This window comes from Lactuca saligna, chromosome 2 (genome assembly GCF_052625555.1).
Source record: "Lactuca saligna cultivar CGN05327 chromosome 2, ASM5262555v1, whole genome shotgun sequence".
NCBI classification, from domain to species: domain Eukaryota; kingdom Viridiplantae; phylum Streptophyta; class Magnoliopsida; order Asterales; family Asteraceae; genus Lactuca; species Lactuca saligna.
Genome location: NC_136418.1, coordinates 37,108,016 through 37,128,442, shown reverse-complemented (window position 1 = coordinate 37,128,442; position 20,427 = coordinate 37,108,016). Strand labels below are relative to the sequence as shown.

Here is a 20,427-nt window from a genome sequence, read left to right as displayed (position 1 = left end):
TCTACAAATATCTGCAAATGTTGTAGGTAGATGGTAGATGTTTTACATATTTAAAAACAAACAATACATAATTGATGTTTTAGACGGTCCCTATACAATCAGATGGGGTTATCTTGAAAAACTTTAAAGTGATGAGAGGAATTCCATGTTTGTTGGATTTTAATTTCTTTTGTGAGTATTACTTATTATGTTGCCTTGTGTAACTATGTTAGTTACTTTTATTTGCTAGTAATGATGGAAAAACTGATTATTTGCGATGTTTGTTTTTTTAGTTGCGGTAGAGTTTAGAAGTGTTATATTTGATGTTTTAGATGGTCCCTGTACATTGGGATCATGGATGCTCTTTCTTTAACTTTTCATGCAAGTTTTACAATGTAGTAGAAGCTTAAACAATTAATGACTTTTCTATGTCAGACATACGTTCTTTCTTTGATACTGTTTTATCGACATCTATTATGGTTGGTTTATATGGCATGTCTACATTTACAAAAGATTTCATCCATACTTACAATGTTTTTTTTTTAGTTTTCTTGTGAATTATTGGTCGTAAGCATGTTGTTACTGGATTTATATAATTAATAAAAGTATTTTAGAAAAAATTAAAATAGTAAAAACTCTCGGTTGCATTTCATTGTAAAATTCGGTTGTATGCATGAGAACTAAGTTATATTGTCATACACTAATGCAGTAGAGGCTATGCATAGATAGTTTGGACCTACGTTTCTTGGTCTCTAGGAAAATTTCATTTTCTTTTTGTCAATACATGATATCGTATCAATTTCATTCGGTTTAACAATTTATTTAACATAATTATTTCATTAATTATTCAAAACAAATTAAAAAAATACATATGAAATGAATATGAATCATAATAGTCAAACAAAACCTACAAAATCGAAATATTACAAATACATTAATCCTTCTGCTTTTTAACCATTCATGAACCCACACCTAGCTTATTCAAAGACCTTTGTCCTTGTGTTCGTTTCTTCTTTGTACACAACTATTTTGATTTATTTTTGTATATATACAATGGTAACAATCAAATGAACTAAAATAAAGTTTCACTTTCTCAAACAAAATTGTATTTTGTAGCTAATGGTGAAAGGACTAGAGGCACGAAGATAAAATGATTGCCAACTAAAGGTTCATATAGAGGAGTATTCTAAGATTTAGGGACCTAAGTGCCAATATAACCCACACCCGTTACGATGAAAGCGATAGCTTGTAGATACATGTAAATATAATAGTAATTCTTTCCAAATGCAAGATCATAACAACCAGATACAAAGAGGATAATACCCATACATAACTCTACCACAAGAAGCCTGTACAAGTCCAAATATACATTGTTAGATAGTTATGTATGTTATGATAATTAAGGTAATCTTTAAAGGTTTATGTAATTTAAAGGAAATAACATATTTCCCTACTTGGGTCCCTTTTTAAAATCAATACAAAATCGTACACTTTTGGATTCTGATACACATGATTATTATTTAGTTTACTTGTCTTTCTTAAATCTATTCATGTCATTAAGAATACATACCTTTCGCTTAATTTGAAGCCACGTATTTCATGTTGACTAGTTATTGTTTTAGCCTTGGAATCATCTCCATGCTTTTCAGTAACAACCCATTCGTTCACTCTTTCAGCCTCAAAAATTCCAATGAATGTAGCCTTAGTTCGATGGAGGGCCATGACATTCTCAAAGACAATCCAAAATACCACTAAATATAAAGACCTAAGAGTGGGAAAAAAACCCTTAGAAGTTAAAACAAAATTAAAATTTCTTACAAAGAGACGATGAATTAAAGAAATAAAACCTTGGAGTTCCAACAGCATTCAAAATCGTGATGATGGTTGGGATGTAAATGGTACCCCAAGTCGGAACCTCTACTTTTGGTAACCACACACTTGCAGGAATTACAACACAATAGAGCACGAATGTAACAATATGAGCTACGATCTTTCTTACAAAGAAGAAACTATAGATCACATGTAGCTTCTTCCGCAATGTAACATTCTGCATAACAAAGTAAAAGACTCACAAAAAACATTAATCCATTGATTACATATATGCTTAAAGCGTTCGAACCAAAAGAATTCAAATACTAGTATAATGACCTCACCTCATTTACGATGATTTCGTATACCATTTTCCTGAAAAGGTTTGCTGGACCACAAGACCATCGATGTTGTTGGTAGCGATAGGCTTTAAATGAACTTGGCAATTCATTTTTAACCTATATATCAAAACATAAAGATCTAAAGTAAGGTTATAATATAAATGTTTGAAGTCATATATATCATATATGTATGTTCAAATCACTCTTCACCTGTATTGAACCAAGGTACAAGAACTTCCAACCTTTAAGACTAGCTCTAACGGCTAGATCCATATCTTCAACTGTGGTACGATCCTTCCATCCTCCTGCCTCATTAAGTGCAGCCATTCGCCAAACTCCAGCAGTCCCTACAAAAGCATAGAAGATTGCAATTTAATGGTTTTTACAATTTTTAAGCACCATATGTTTCTATTACCATTGAAGCCAAAAAATGAATGTGTGGAAGAACCAACTTCTTGCTCCACTTTGAAGTGGTAGTTAAGTGACATCTCTTGCATTCTTGTCATTAAGCACTCATCCGAGTTCACTGCAACATCATTTCACAATACAAAGTATTAGTTCTATTTTCTTATACTATTTTCATGTAACAATAAGTACACGAGGTCTAGAATATTTGCTATTTGAGGGTAACTAGCAATAGAAACTTGTTAATCGATGGCTAGTGTATGCGACAAAAACTTGATTCGGTATGTTTTTATCATTTAAGGGTAAGTAATTGTAACTGACAACTGATTTGAACTGATCATGATAATCGACAAAGATAACCGGCAAAAGTCGTTCCAAAAAAGAGCAAAATATTCTCCACATGAATGGTGAATGATTCGCATCTATTGCACTTCATTTAGGTACTTAGATACAACATAATAATACTTTGTTCTAAAGCAAATACATACATCTATTCTTTTTCATTTTCTTCAAGTTCAATGGATGCTTAAAATATAAAATTTTAAATGGTCATAGTTCGAAGTTGAATGCTATCACAAAGTGTCCTCTAATGATTTGAACAAATAGTCCATGAATAGTTATCTAAACAACTAACATAATACTCCCTCCGTCCCATAACAATTGTTTACTTTTGATTTTTGAAGTCTTTATTCATCAACTTTGATCTTAAATATTGTTATTTTTGTTATGTATTACCTGTTGAAACTTATAGCAATCAAAAAACATTTAAAATACAATCCATTAATAAATTTTGCATTAAGTTTATATATCAAGGACAAAAATATATTTAAGATCAAAGTTAGAAAAATAAAGACTTCAAAAATCAAAAGTGAACAATAAATATGGAACGAAGTAGTATATATCTAAACTTCAATGTTAGAAATCCCCTATACAGATTGTCATTCTTTACTCTGCAACGTGTAATGATCACATGCTTAATTTAAATATGAAAAGCGATCGACAATTATGGTAAAATATAAAAATAAAATAATCAATATGGTAAAAATTTATAACTCGCCAAATATAATTTTGTATTATTATTGAGAATAGCATGGTATAATTACATAATATGATAATGATTTCGGTTATACTGTATTTAACTTATGTTTTCTCATCCTATCATATTATCATGACATATTATCAAACTAGGTGTGTGACCCGTGTATTACACGGGTTTATTAAAAAGTCCAAAAGTAAAAGGTGTGAGGAAAAAAAAAGACCATTCATGTAAGTTTTCGTAACCACAAGGATTATGTTTATAATAAAATAAGTAACAAGTGAGTTTGTGACATTTGGTAAATCACATGGGCCATTTATGTAATTTAATCTTAATTAATCTATACTAATAAACTTATTTAATATGAATTCACAAATGAAAGATATTATCTACATTAGTTAATTATACATTAATTAATATATTAATAGGAAGAGGAATTCACAAATAGAAAGTTATTATGTACATTAATTAATATATTAATAAAATTAATTAATATGAGATGATATTTAATAGGTGGAATTTGACTAAAAGTTAAAAAATCTATAAAAATGACAAGTGGATATTAAATAATTCATAAAATTTATAAAATGACATGTGGCCAAATAAATAAGAGAATGACAAGTGGCAATAATATTTTCATTTATTAGGGTAGATAACAAGTAGTTCAATGTTGATTTGTGGTTAATTGCGAAGAATAGCAGTATAACTTTATTAATTAATTTTTTTTTCTAAAAATATGTAATTTATCATACGGAGATTATTAAAATATAGTTTTTTTTAAGTAGGTGACATAATAAGAAAAATGATTAAATACATAAATATTATAATTAAAAAAATGTTAATGTTAAACGAAAAAAAAATATACAATATCAATATAGCACACCTAAATAAAACTAATTTGTTTGTTTCTCTATATTTAGTTATTTTATTCTAACTCAAAGTAAGAAATTTAGGTTATGTTTGGCATAATAGCTGAAAAACTAGTTAAATAAAAAGTTAGTTGACAGCTGAAAAACTAACTGATAAAAAAATATCGTTTGATAAAACTAGTTGAAATATATAAAATGACTTAAAAAGACATTTAAAAGAATGTATTTTTATAATTAATTAAGGGATATATTTGAAAATTTTCAAAAAAACTCCTAAAAAAATAATATAAGCATGACAACTTAGAAAAAACTCAAAAAAGTAAATTAATTTATCAGCTAGTTGTGACGTGTCAAACACAACATTAAACTTTCACATTTAATGTAAAATATTTTATTTGTAATAAACTTTTAAAACCATGTTATTAAAACACTAGTGTTTCAATTAGATATAGTATCAAAGGATAATTTTATCTTAGGGGCTATTTGTTTTTTGTGTGAAGATCTGCGCAATCACTTTTGTCTGTGCCGTGCAGACAACGCACAGACATATGTCATCGCAGATTGTTTATTTTTTCCTGGCGCAGACATGGACCACTGCCTTCAAAGGTCTCCAAACCTCATTTTAACGTAAACCAAAAAATATATATGGACCACCGTGCAGTTTCTTTTTTTTTTTTTTTTTTTTTTTGTTAAAAATGCATTTTTAATGTTTATGATATTAAATTAAGTTTAAAAATTCAATTTATTTTAACAGCTCGCAGACGTTAAAAACAAACAGTCTTCTTATTGCAGACTGCAGACATTTGGTCCACCTCTTCTGCCGCAGAGGCTTGCAGATGTGGTCCGCAGACTGCAGACATTTTGACTTCAAAAAAACAAATAACACTTTAGTCTCTATCGCAAAAATCTTTCTCTTCTAATAAAATAATCTTAATCTTTCTTTTCTAATAAAATAATCTTAAACTTGTGGTTTTAGCTTTTTTTTTTATATATAATTTTTAATTTCTTTTATGTTACTCTTTATAAATGAGAGATGTCTTTTTCTATGATTTTACATTTGAATTTAAAATTTTTTTTAAATCCCTTAAAATTAACATTATTAATAGAGATTTTGAAGTTAAAAATGTTTGGAAATCAATTAAATGAAATAATTAATTATAAATAATCTCCTATTCCACTTATTTTGTTACAATCTATGTTATTTTAATTTTTCACACTAACTTAATTATAGAATAATTGAAAACACTTGGATAACCCAAGTAAATCTTAACAAAATGATTTTTGACCTAGCGATACCAATAGTTATTGGAAATATGATATTTATTTAATAGAGTGATGGTTAAAGTGTGATTTGTCACTGAAATGTTATTTATAAACCGATATCTTATTTAGTTATTTACAAATAGATTGTCATATGTTTGAGTTAGATCATTTACGATGGTAGAAGCTTTTTTAGAGGGTTTTTTTTTTTTTTTTTTTTTTTTTTTTCAACATCTTTTTCACCTCAAAAAACTAGTGAAACTAAAAAAACTATTAGATTAACTTTTTCAAACATATGTTTTTTTCAAATAGCTTATTACCCCCCTCTAAGTAATAATGAGAGGGTATTTTGGTAAAAATGTTACTTATTTTTAGAAATGAATTATTATTTTAAGACAAATCAAAAAGAAAAAATGAACTATAATTTTAGGACCGATGGAGTAATTAACAAACCGTTCCTATTAACTTTTTCAAAAAAACAAAAAAAAAAAAGAACAAACTCTTACTATGAACTCTTTTGCTTATTTGGTAGGTTTCATAGATTTTTTAATCAATATACACAACATAAAAAAGGGACAAAAAAATACAAAAACCCCTGTTATTACAACGATAAATAAGTATATTCATAAAACAAGTTTGAACAAAAGCTTTTGTTTATCACATTTTTGAACGGTTATATTATCTTTTCCTCTCATCCCATAAAACTGATGAATGCCATATATATATATATATATATATATATATATATATATATATATATATATATATATATATATATATATATATATATATATATATATATATATATATATATATATATATATATATATATATATATATAAACCATGAAATGGATATAAATATTTGTTGGACTTTACATGTTTATTGTAATATACTTATTTATTTGTTTATTTTAACATTTCTATTTTAAATAATAAAACAAACAATGTTTTCAAAGAACACCAATATCATCGACTTTTGTTTCAAAATTATAATTTCCGTGTTTTTAAAATCTTTTATTGTGGGTTTGGTCATGGTTGTCAAAATCGCGATCCTGATCGTAGGATCGTACGATCCTACGATCCTATGTATGAAAAACGATCCGGATCGTAAAAGGATCGTATTTTGGGTAGGATCGCAGGTAGGATCGTAAAATCATAGGTAGGATCGTAGGATCGAGATCCGATCCGATCCTACCTTCCTTTAAATTTTTTTTTCAAATGAATTTTTTTTACCATTTTATATCTTTTACCCTTTACCAATCTACCATTTATCATTTTTATTATGACTTATGACTAATATTTTAAAGTTTTTATAACTTTTGAACGAAAAATTAAATATTTGAAATATTTTTTAGATTAATATTATAAATTAGAATTATATTCTATTTTGTGGGATCTTAGGATCTCGATCCCGATCTTACGATTCCAATTTTGCAAACCCAAAAACGATCCTAGGTAGGATCCCGATCTTGACAACCTTGGGTTTGGTGGCATTCCAAAATTAGAATAATATTCATGTATACTTATTTTGGGATTTTCTAATGGTACACATAAAAAACAGTAATTGAACTATTAATTATAAGAAATATTATTATCATAATTAAATATGAAATTTATTAATTTTAGAAAATACTTTTTATAGTTAATTCATTTATATTTAATGGAGAATTTCATATATGTCATTCTTAAACATCAAAATATCATATTTACCCAATTTAATTTATAAATATCAAATTTACTCTTCATAAAATTTCTAAATATCATATTTACCTTTTATAAAATTTCAAAATATCATATATGTAATTATTAAACATCAAAATATCATATATATGCCCTTTTTAAATATTAAAATATCGTATATGTACTTTTTAAACATCAAAATATCAATCTACAACATGATAATAATCAACAACAATAAAAACTAAACAATCAAAATATACATTCCATAGAGAGTGTTGAAGATGAATCATTTTGTTTGTCAAGAGGGCGACATTCCAACAATTTAAAAGTTCACATTCGATCATCATAGATGTAAAGATAATATGGTTAAAAAATTTAATTATTATAATAATTCTAAGTTATAAAAAATGATTAAAAAGTATTAAAAACCTTATAAAAATGATTTGGGCAAATATGATATTTTGAAGGTTTATGAAGGATAAATATGATATTGAGAAATTAAGCTGGGCAAATATTATATTTTGAAGTTTAAGATTGACATATATGAAATTCTCCTTACATTTAATTACAATAATATTTCCCCTAATTAATAGTTCTTATGTATGCTTCTAGGATATATGTTAGAAAATCTCATTTATTTTAATTTTCTTTCTTTTATTAAATATTTTATTATTATTAAATATAAAAAGAGGACGCTCTCTCTTTCTCTCTCTCTCTCACACACACACACACTCTCTCTCTCTCAAACATTTCTAACTTTATTTCGTTCCTTCTTAATCTCTCCGAAAAATTGAGGACCCTAGCCACCACCATAAACATTATCGACCACCACCATTACCACTACCGTTGAGTCGTTGACCACCAAGTAATCCATATAATTCTAGAAAATATACAAATGCACTACCACTGTACCTACCGGAAACCTAAAATACTCATAGGTTTTGCTACTCTTTCAATCCTTATCAAAACTATCTATTAAAAAAAAAAAAAAAAAAAAAAACCTTTGAAATTGGAACTAAGCCCTAACCTGAAACATGAAACTTGAAATTAAAACTTAATGACTGATATTGTCCATGGGTGCAACAATGGAAGGTGGTTTTGAAATAGGTAGAGTGTCGATTGATGACAATCATGTGATAGTGTAAATGTCTGGCTATGATTTGGTGGGCATAGTGCAGATCCAATAGTCCATGAAGGAGGTAGAGGTTGAGTAAAACTAAAAAATACGAAAGGATTAGGAGATTTCTAGTGTCAGTGGAGCAAAATCGACGAGTATGATCGTTGTCGGTCCGGTTGAGGCAGGTGGTGGGTACTGAGCACCGATCTTTTGAGATATAGTATTTAGGGTTAAGTGTAGAGAGAGAGAGAGAGAGAGAGATAGAAAGAGAAAGAGAGAGAGAGAGAGAGAGAGAGTTTGTAAGCAATTTTTTATATTTAGTAATACTAAAATACTTAGAAAAAGAAAGAAAACCGAAAAAGAAATATAATAAGAAAAAATAGTAATCCTAGTTTTGAAATACAACAAATCCAACACCTATTGAAAAGTCTATTGAAAAGCGTGAAATTTGTAATTTTTAAACAACATGAAACATCGCCACATAAAATCGCACGCCACAAGGAAATTTTTGCAATTTTGTTTTAGGGCGTGTTTGGTAAAAGTAGTTGTTAGCTGGAAGCGGTTAGCGGGTAGCAGGTAGCGGGTAGTTGGTAGCTATAATTTTTATTTGTTATATGAGTGTTTGGTAAAAGTAGCTGGAAGTTTTTGAAATATATAAAATTACATAAAAGAACAACTGATTAAAAATAAACAAATATATAAATATATTTTTAAGGTAATTATGGAAATTGATTTCAAAAACTCAATAGTGTTTTGTTAAACGCTACATGAAGTTGCTTTTAGATTTGGAGCGTTTTTTTAAACTAAACAATAAACGCTCATACTGTCAAATGAAGCATTTTGTTTAAACTAGAACGTTTTCTCAAAAGCTAAAAGCTAGAAGCTCTCAAACACTTCCAAAAGCTCCGTGCCAAACACGTCCTTGAAATAATATTTCCAATAAATTAATTGTTTACTGTTTCAGTTGACAAAAAAATATTCAAAATTGATCTTATAAAAGATTAAAAGTAACATTTATAATAGTAATACATTTCGAAAAAAAGTTCAGGAGTTCCTTGTTGCCTAGCACCTTGCAAGGTTGTTAATAGTAGTATAATATTGCGATTCCAAAAAATAGATTTACTAGTTTTGTAGTTAAACGCTCAATATTAGAAACATATGATAATATGCATCATCTAAAGCCCATGTTACTATACACGTGAGAAGTTCATAGATCAAGGAACACTATTTGACCTTTGAGTAAAATGTTGCACATCAATCACTAATGGAGGTTAAAAGCTCAATATTGAACGTTTAATAAATGGAAAATATATAAAACAGAAAATGAGCTATTTTTAGAAGGAAATTACCGAACTTCCAACGAGTTTGAACAAGACCGAGTTGAGGGTTATGATGAAGAAACGGGATAGTTTTCCAAAGAAAATCCGGTTCAGGTTGAAAATCAGCATCGAAAATAGCCACATATTCACACTCATTGGCGTAAGAATGCTTTAGACCTTCTTTAAGTGCTCCAGCTTTGTATCCTTTTCGATTGTGTCTTAATTGGTAGTGTATGTTTTTACCTTTACTTGCCCACTTTTCACATTCCACTTCAACCAAGCTCTAATTCCCCATTGGAATCCGCACGAAAAATAATCAAATTATGAAAGAAAGAAAGTTAGTATCCTATTTTGGATATATATAATGCATACATAAACAACTGTGTGTTATATAAACACATGTTAAATGATTATCTACGCACTAATGTTCTACCTCCTACAAATCCATAATAGTAGTATATTATTTTTTTATTTTTTTTGGATTTTGGATGAAATATACAACTACGTCTAAATTTAGAAACAAAATTTGTAAGATTACGACATGGACTCGATTATCTTATGACAAAGATGACACCGACTAAATGCTTATTTATGCAAATATTATTTTACTTTTTAACTATAATTTGCAACAATGTTTTATTTATTAACTGGTTTGTGTGACTAAGATGAATTATAAACAATAATTTTACCAGTTAACAAAGTATAAGTAGTATGTTAGTATGTTACATATTTTAGTCACATAATTATATATATTGTTTCATAATTCATATATTGTTCAAAAACTTTTTTCATATTAATATGAAATGATTTTAAATATATCACAAATTTAACGTTTAAATAAAAAAAACCTTATTTTAACTTTCTTTAAATAATTTTACTCTCTCTCTCTCTCTCTCTCTCTCTCTCTCTCTCTCTCTCTCTCTCTCTCTCTCTCTCTCTCTCTCTCTCTCTCTCTCTCTCTCTCATCTTCCATCGGTTCAACACGTTACTATAAGGGTTGGAGACTCCTTTTTTTCTATAAGGTTTGTTTTAAAGAGTCAAATTTAGACTCTATGCATATATTTACATTTTAAAATGGCGATCGAAACTAAAAATAACAGAATGATAAGCTAGGGAAATCAAAACAACATCTAGAAAGCAGTGTTTTGGCAAGCTTGGTGATTTAGATATCTGAAACATTTATACCTTTATATTTTTTTTCCCTTTCTTGATTTTGATTTCTTAATTTGACGGCTTTTGCACTTGAATTCTCATTACCTGATTGACTAGTTTAAGAATCTTGATTTTTTTTTTGTTCGAGACTTTTTCAAAATGACATTACATGTCCCTATCTTCTAAGATTGAAATCCGTTCTACATCCTTTATAGAGCTTATCATGAACAACCAAACAACTACTATTATTCTTAATTTAACTTCAATGGTTTTGTTTTTGGAGTATTTTTGTATCTTTCCTAAGCTCACCATAGAAGTTATAAAAGGTAAAAGGAAGATGATATTATTGGGTGGAGAAATTTGTGTGTGATTATGTTATGTGAGTCCTAGCAAAACCTAGAAGTCGAATTCATATTATGCTTATTAAAATGTTTGGAGAATATTAAAAAAACTAATAATAATAAATCAAATAGGAAGGGTATAAAAGTGACCAAAAACACATAAAAATTTATATTTTCGGTTAATGATATTAGTCAAAACATTTGGATCTCATCTATAATTTTTTTTTTACAAACCATAAGTAATAAATTTACAGTTTTATAACTCTACTCTAAATAAAATAGTCATTAAATTAAAAATATATATAAATTTGTAGTTCTCTTGAATATATCATTGCTAAGGGTATCTCCTAATTAAACCAAAAAATTATTATTTTTGTCACATTATTTTTTACATACAAACATATTATAAAAGACATTTACGATGACTAACTTTAGGAAACAAAAAATTCTAAAAGTTAAATTTTAAAAAGCAAAAAATTCTGAAAAATAACTAATTTATCGTAAAAGTTATAAAAAAATCTAATTATATATTGTGTCATATTTTTAACAATAAGTCATTTTTCCAAATTAATTAATGCTTAAATATATAAATAAAACCATAAAATGTTATGTGACATTATTTGTTGATATTTTTATTATTTTGGAAGTTTAGAAAATAATATTGTTAAAGACATAATTTATTTTAAATATTTGTTTGTATATTCTAAATAGATTAACTAGTAATAAGAGAATAAAAGTTTGATATTAAGAAATAAGTAGAATGTAAATTCAATTTTTATTAAATATAAATGTCAAAATAAACAAAACTTATAAGATAACTAAAAAATTGAAATTAAAAAAAAAAAAAAAAAACAAAAAAAAAAAAAATTAATTTAAAAGTGTTTTCAAATAATAAAAAGCTAGCATTATAGACGTTCTAATTTCTAATTACAAACAACTTGGTTATAAACAGAAACACCTTTTTTTTCTTAATGTATTTTGCTCACTTCATGCTACAAAGTAATAAAAAAATAAAATTCAAAACAAAAAGGATAAATCATTTTTGCATCTTTTATAAAAATGAGTTTGCATTAAAAAAAAAATTATCAACCTTGACGAGGGGATCTGTCGAATCATCAAGAACTTGAATTACAATACGATTAGACGGCCATGAAAGCCCACATACAGCTCCAATGGAAAGCTGATAAACCTCCTTACAAAATAAAACATAAACACTTAAAAACCAAATAATAATTAAATAAATAAATAAAACGTAACCAAAACATAGCATGGTGAAAACATACCTCTCTTTCATTAAACATTGGAATTTGAATAAGAACAAGAGGATAAACCGAGTTCTCCGATTCAACATCATCTTTAAATTCTTCCCATTTGTAACGTTTTTCTGTCTTTCTTCTAAACAATTTATTGAATCCAACCACCAAAGACATGTAAACCTTCTCTATGAACAACATTACAGACATCGCAAGAGAAACATACATCAAAACTCTCAACAATGGCTCCAAAACTATCACCTTCAATTGTCCCCATATCTCGATAATTTTATCTATGATGATGATGTATTCACTATCTGTAAATGATTGTAGTACAATTTCGATTGGTGAAATCCTCCCCATTGTCTATGATATTCTTGTTTACATAACAAGAAAAACAAGAAACTGTAAAAATGGAGGATGCTATGTTTTTTTTTTTTTGCTGCTTTTGAGGTTGGATTTTAGGACTTTAAATCAAACCCATTTGATTTAAAACTGAAGGAAGAGTTAGAAAATATGAAAACATAAAGCTTTGTGCTTCTGTAATGAGAATTGTGAGAAGATGGGGAATAATATATGTGCTTGTGAAGATGACGAGGTTTGTTTTTAAGACAAATTTAAGTTAGGATAATAAGAAATTAGCGTACGTGAAAACAAGTCGTTGCCAGGTCAACACGATTTTGAGAATAAAATTTTGAACATTAATGTCAACTTCCATTTTTGAGAATAAAAGAAGTCCTTTGCATTGTTCTTTTTTATTAAACACCACCCACAAATGTCTTCCACTCCTTAACAACGTGGAATATAGTATTTTTTTGGATTGAGTTTTTTGTTTTTAATATTTATAGCCATGAAATGCTGACTTTTTTATTAAAAAAAGGTAAAAACCCATAATATCTATGAAATCGGGGTTTTTCCGGGATGCAATTAAACCTTGCAACCGACTGCCTTGATGTTGTTGCCTCAATTTTTAGTTTTTATAACATGTGCTATATTACAGACAAAGGGTATACAGCAAGGGTTTTCCGTAGAAGTAAAATGTTGTATTGTATTATTAATATACGTAATGGTTATATATTTAGTATTCTATTTCATTGTATTATCCATATTTCATAATGTGTATCAGAGGCTGCTCAACCAATTTTAGGCTCCAAGTATATCAAAAAGTTGCGGTCATTTGGTCATTACTGTACTTAATGTTATAATCCTCTTCATTCATTTATCCGGGCTTGCGACCGACAATAATAAACTAAAAACTATATAAATTGCGGAGTTATATAATCAAAACACCAATTTAAAAACATATAAGTTTATCTATTTTTATATTCAAATAAAAAACCACAACATTATGAATTAATTTTATGCATTAGAGTTTTTTGAATTGATATTTACGGTAAATGTTGTGGTTTTTTTTTTGGAATCTAAAAACAGATAAGCTTCATTTGCATCTATTTTTCTGCTTAGATGCATCTATTGTGCATCTTCGATCAATATGTTAATCTATTTTGGGATCTAGTATGCATATGTAAGAATTTTTTTAAAGCTAAATCTTTTATGCTATAATCTGTTATGGATATGTGTAACATCCAGATCTTTGAGGTATGAATTTTAAAAGCATTATGGGATTTTTGGTTGGCCATGACGTGGTAGAGGCATCACCACTATGTGTCCGAACTTTTATGGTGCACATATCTTTAATGAGTGCCACGACATGGCGCTATATTGGCTACGACGTGGCATTTATTTTGTGTGAAACCCTAGTTCCAGGTTTTATGCCCCTATAAGGGATGTCATGGCTAGGGTTTTCACATTCTCAATCTCCACCACCTCCCTTTCAATTTCTTTGTATCCCTAGCCTCCATTGTTGAAGATCTTGAGCTTTTGTTGGTATTTTTTGTGTTTTGAAGAAGGAAGCACACTTGGAGAGTAGATCTAGCTTGCAAGCCTCATACATCATCTTTAATCTTATATTTTGGACCTTTGTAAGTGATCAAGATTCAAACTTTATTGCTTTATGTTTCCATATCTAGGTTATTGTCATATTTTCTTCATGATGGTGTAGTTAGAGTGGAAGGATCCCATAAAGTTATCAACTTTATGAAATGTTGGTGTTTCTCTTCATTTTTTACCTAGATTTTCTAGCCATTTATTGGGCATGCGAAAAGCATTAATAGTTAGGACATAGTGGTCATTAGGAAGCTTTCTGGAAAGGATGAAGGGTTGGCTTAATGATTTAGGGGCTGAATCCATTAAGTTGTGAAAATTCATCACCCACGACGTGGCATCTTGTTTGCCACGACATGGGGATTGGAGAATTCGCGACTGTTTTGGACTATTGGTGCCACAACATTATGATTTGTGTTCCACGATGTGGCGATGATTTTCCTTATGACTGAGAAATTGGGTCAGGGCTCAACTCATCCGCCACGACTTAGCCATGGATTGGACACGACGTGGGGGCCAGTAGAAGTCAAACTTTGACCGTTGACTTTTTAACTAGGTTGAAATTTGGTCAAATTATCAATATTAGAGTGTAGACTAAGGTAGGAGCTTGTGTGATTCAATAGGCAGGCAGTAACACCTGTTTCGTGATGCTGAGCTAAGATTTGCCTGATCTTATGAGAAAGATAAGTCTTCTTACAGTACTGTATAGGATGATAGTTGGCTTTGTGACTCTTGCATGTGTATGTTAGGTTGGGCCCATTTATTATATGTTGGGTTGGGCCCATTTTTGTATATTAGGCTAGGTCTATTTTTTTGTATGTTGGTTGGGCCCATTTGTTATATGTTAGGTTGGGCCCATTTATTATATGTTGGCTTGGGCCCATTTATATGTATGTTAGTAGGCCTTATTTTCATGATTGGGTTGGGCTTATTTGTATGTACTTTGGGTTGGGCCCATTTACATGTTAGGTTGGGCCCATTTGTATGGTATGTGGTATTTTGGGAAACTCACTAAGCTTTATGCTTACGGTTTGTGATTTAAACATTTTCAGGTACTTCCAGTTCCAAAGGGAAGAGCCAACTTTACTGCCCAGAGTCCTCTTATGATTTCCGTACTGATGATTGTTATTTTTCTCTGATGATTGTGATACACTTTTACTATGTCTGGTTTTGAAACTTTTGATGTATTGATTTGATGATTATAAAAACGAAAAAATTTATCACTATTTTTGGGATGTTACAAGTTAGTATTGAGGGATTCAGGAACACTCTCGGGTGTGTCTGTACTCAAACTAAGGAATTGGCAAATCTTTTTGAAAAGGAAAATAAGTTTTCTAAATATATGTTTATAACGAAGGGGTGCGATGCGTGCATCAACCAAGCTCAAGTAAATGATTTCGAAAATACCCATACTTGAGTATTATTATTAGTATGGTGTTATGTCAATTGCATGCTAGAGTAGGGCTAAGGATACCTTTAGGAATCGCATGATAGAATTGTCTGATTTGTGTTATGTCTTTTAACCTAGGAGGAATTGGGTGATATGTATTACTTGGAATCTATCTTGACAGAGTTAATTGCTAAGTGTATGTTTAAAAAATAGTATACGGTTAGCATCATATAGCCTTAGAATGATTGATTTAATCTTATTTCCCATTCCTTGTTTGGTTTTAGGTTTAGGGTAGAATCATTATTCGGCCGTCTATCTGATCTTGTATTTGTACAATTTGCATTCATAAGGAAACCAATGGTGTTGGTAGAAGTTCCTTGTATGAGGCCAGCGAGGCGAGGAATCCTAGGAGAGCATAAGGAGTACTTCAGTGGGGATATATATATATATATATATATATATATATATATATATATATATATATATATGTTGCTTAGCATAGGGTTGTGTGATTTTCTTTAATGGAGCGACTTAGAGGATTCGAGATGGTTCTTGAGGAAAGTATGGATAGGTGTGGAAGGTAGTATTGGTCATGTACTACTGAAAGCACAAGATCTGTACTCGAGTCAAGGATTGTCTGGAAGATTCTAAAGAGCTTGCAAAGTGAGGGTTAACTCAAGTCTATTCTGAACGTTTATATGTTTGTATTTTAGTATGGTGACCACTCGAGGAGGAGGTTATGGATTGGGTTTTGATTCTGGCTCTGGTAACGAATCGATTGATGAGAGAGTGTGTGAGTTCATCACATCTGAGATCACTCATGGTATTTTGGATGCTACTCATGTGATGTTTGGTAACATCAAGGTGGGGTTTATGGAGCTTATGGATGAGCGTCTAGGTGCCTGTCAGGACAAGATCGCGGCGGGACAGTTAAGGGTACAAGCTCTCTCATTTTGGGAGTTCAAGGCTTGTGGAGCCCTAGAGTTCTTCAGGCATAAGTACCCTATTGCTAGCTGCAGATGGATCATTGACATGGAGAATGATCAGCAAATGAGCTTCTGGCCTAAGGGGTCGAATGTGAGTTTCTCATCCTGCCTCCTGAGGGACCGAGCTCATAACTGGTTGTAGGAGGTTGGTCATGCATTAGGATGTGCGACCATGACTTGGGACGATTTTGTGATGAGGTTTCAAGTTGATTTTGCACCAACGATCAAGGTACAGCAGTTGGCGAGGGAATTTCCGGACCTTCTCCAGACTGCGGATACTGTGGCAGAGATCACCTCCAAGTTCCGGGAGAGAGCTTTACTAGTTCCGCAGTATGCATCAGATGAGAAAATGAAGAAGACGAGGTACCACAACATGATGAAAGATGATATTACGAATTTTGTTAGCTTGTTGGGGTGCAAGACCATGGATGATATGATTGCTAGAGCTTGGGAACAAAATATTGATTTAGAGCTTCTGAGGAACTGGAGACCAGTGCAGACACAAACATCAGAGGTCCAGTCAAAGAGGTCCTAGACTGTTGAATCAAGATCGAGGGGTCATTAAGGCTTGGGCTGTTGTGCCAAGTATAGGAAGTATCACAAGGGAGGTTGCCAAGAGAAGAGATGAAGTTGTTTTACATGCGTCCATATGGTCCATTTCAGCAGGGATTTCACTCGTGGAGCATTGATATGCTTCCACTACAATCAAAAAGGCCATAAAAAGTCCGATTAACCAAAACTGTCTAGAATAGAAATGGTGATGCTTGCACTAGCCACACTAAGGAATATCGATGGTTGTCAGGGCAAAGCGGAGGCTCCGGTGGTGAAGAGCATGGCATTTTAGTTGACAACCGAGGAGGCATGAGCTGCTCTTGATGTGGTTACTAGTATGTATCTTTACCATATCTTTTACTGCTTCCCTGTTTATGCTTATGTTTTATCTGATCATATATATATATATATATATATATATATATATATATATATATATATATATATATATATATATATATATATATATATATATATATATATATATATGGACTTTCATAGTCAATGGTATATATTCTCATGTTCTGTTTGATTCGGGTGCTACCCGATATGTTGTATCTCTTGCACTTAGCAAGAAGTTTAGCGATGACCTAGGGACTCTAGACTACCCTTTGGAGGTGGAGATCATCGATAATCGTTCATTTAGTGCTTCGAGGGTTCATCGGGGATGTGTTCTACATATGTTTGGTGAGAGTTACTCGATCGATTTGGTCTTGATTCCTTTGCGAGGGTTGAAGGTTATTGTGGGTATGGACTGGTTGGGCCCTAATGGGAATATAATTGATTGTGAGCACCAATTAGTGAGATTCCAAACCCCGAGTGGCGGAGAATTGGTTATTCAGGCGATGGTACTCAATATGGACCAATAGTATGTTCAGCTGCAAGAGCGAGGAAGTATATTCATCAAGGATGCTATGGATTCCTTCCTTATGTGGTGGATACAAGATAAGAGGGTAAGATGGCGGTGGACGACATGCCTACTGTTCAGGATTTCCCCGATATATAGGATTGTCTGGAGTGCCTCCTGAGAGTCATGTTATGTTTTGCATTGATCTGATTTCGGGTGCGGCACCGATAACCAAGGCACCCTATCATTTAGCACCTCCAGAGATGCAAGAGTTTTCTACACAACTGCAGGAGCTGTTACACAAGGGGTTCATTAGACCGAGTAGTTCACCGTGGGGAGCTACAATCATGTTTTTGAAAAAGAAGGATGGCTCACATAGGATATGCATTGACTACCAGGAGTAGAACAAGTTGATGACGAAGATACGTTATCTACTTCTGAGGATTCACAATTTATTTGACCAATTTCAGGGTGTATCTTGGTTTTCCAAGATTGATTTGAGGTTGAGATATCATCAGATGAGGTTCAAGTACGAGGATGTGCAGAAGATGATCTTTAGGACTCATTATGGTCATTACGAGTTTGTGGTGATGCCATTTCGGCGCACCAACACACCTGCAACGTTCATGGATCTCATGAACCGAGTGTGTAGATCAATGTTGGATCGGTCTGCGATAGTGTTCATTGATGATATTTTAGTCTATTCCAGAACCAAGGAGCAGCACGGGGAGCATTTACGGGAGGTTTTGGAGATTTTGAGGAGGGAGGCTTTATGCCAAGTTCTCCATATATGAGTTCTTGTTGTGCGAGGTGCAATTCTTGGGGTACATCTGTAACATCCCAAGTTCAGAAGCGAGAAGTGAAGGGTGCTAAGTGAAAATAAAGGAAAGGAATCAGCAAGTAGGTCTCATGAATCATCGAGTCGAAGCGAGTGTCGGGCACGTGATTAAGTGGTCTGACTCGCCGAGTCGGCGGCTGGACTCGACGAGTTAGTACTGGTCGAGGAAAACCCTAATCTTCGGGTTTGCACCCTATTTAAAGGACTTAATGTCCTCCCCTCAACTCTCTTAGCCCCCTTTGAGATCCAGAAACCCTAGAATCATGAGTGAGATCCCTTAGAAGCAATTTGGAGCTTAGATGACTAATTTGGTGAAGAAATCTTGAAGATCAAGAAGCTTGGATCAAGTAGGTTTGTGGAGATTCGGATTACTCTTCAGTAGGAGGTCGTTTTTGGAGGTAATGAATCATTATCCTTGGATTTCTCCCTTCTAGATCCATCTCTCATGGAGTTTTAGGGTTTGTTTGGAGATAATATGATGAGAACTTGGTGCATAAGTTAGATTTGGAGTTGAAACTCTAGATTTAAGCTCTATTTTGGATCAAAGATGCAAAAAGCCCTTTTGATTGCTATGCAAAAGCCATTCCCCATGAGTTGAGTTCCTTTCTAGATTGGTTTTTGGTATTATGGGACATGGCGCGCGTAAAGGTAGCAACTTTATGTTTCTAATGCACTCTAGGGACCCAGATCTATTGTTTGGAGCAGAGGAGTAGCTCTGTATCTTTCGAATATGACAATGCACGTATGAACTCGGTGAGTCTGGGAGATGACTCGGGAGTTAGGCAAGGGTTTCAGGCATTGAGTCGCGTAGTGACTCGGGGAGTCACATGGGTGATTTGGCGAGTCATATGTGTTGGATTAATGTCTAAGTCAATAACTATAATTGGTAAGACTTGACCCGACCCGGCATGGTCCATTTGGGTTGCATACCATCATGCACTTAGATAGACTAAATGAGAGAAATAAGACACTTATGGTTATTAATATATTATAAGTTCTAGTATATTAATAATAAGAATAATGAGATTATTTAATTAGTATTGATCAAGAATTAATCTAGGATTAATTGAGTGATCAAAAGAAGACTAATTAAATATATGGGTTGATTGTGTAAATCATCCATACTTGTATAGTGGGCTAATGCTCCATGGATTATCTAGTTGGGCCAAAACCCATATGATGCTCCATGGATGCTCCATGGTGTATTTGAACCCATGGATCCAAGGAAATGGAAAGTCATGACAATTAGGGTTTACCCTAATTGTATAACTATATAAGCATCTTATTCTTGAGAAAAATCGACCACT

The 20,427-nt window shown here is 31.5% G+C and overlaps 1 protein-coding gene across 1 annotated transcript; it reads right to left on the bottom strand.

The window, feature by feature from the left end:
* Nucleotides 1-1,047: 1,047 nt before the first annotated feature.
* Nucleotides 1,048-13,108, bottom strand: LOC145028835 (glucomannan 4-beta-mannosyltransferase 9-like). The gene is made up of 9 exons (XM_078977559.1): nt 12,594-13,108; nt 12,401-12,499; nt 9,848-10,100; nt 2,545-2,655; nt 2,340-2,476; nt 2,133-2,246; nt 1,827-2,026; nt 1,550-1,744; nt 1,048-1,328 (listed from the first exon to the last, which is right to left on the bottom strand). The coding sequence occupies exons 1-9, from the start codon at nt 12,924-12,926 to the stop codon at nt 1,181-1,183; spliced, it is 1,590 nt and encodes a 529-aa protein (XP_078833685.1). The 5' UTR covers nt 12,927-13,108; the 3' UTR covers nt 1,048-1,180.
* Between the last annotated feature and the right edge of the window lie 7,319 nt (nt 13,109-20,427).

Bases quoted from the DNA above. Each gene is read 5' to 3' on its own strand.
- LOC145028835 (XM_078977559.1), bottom strand. From the start codon at position 12,926: ATGGGGAGGATTTCACCAATCGAAATTGTACTACAATCATTTACAGAT. The intron at 2,656-9,847 runs GTAATTTCCTTC...ATGATGTTGCAG, and splicing joins TCAAACTCGTTGGAAGTTCG to TGAACTCGGATGAGTGCTTA. The intron at 2,477-2,544 runs GTAATAGAAACA...ATGCTTTTGTAG, and splicing joins TTCATTTTTTGGCTTCAATG to GGACTGCTGGAGTTTGGCGA.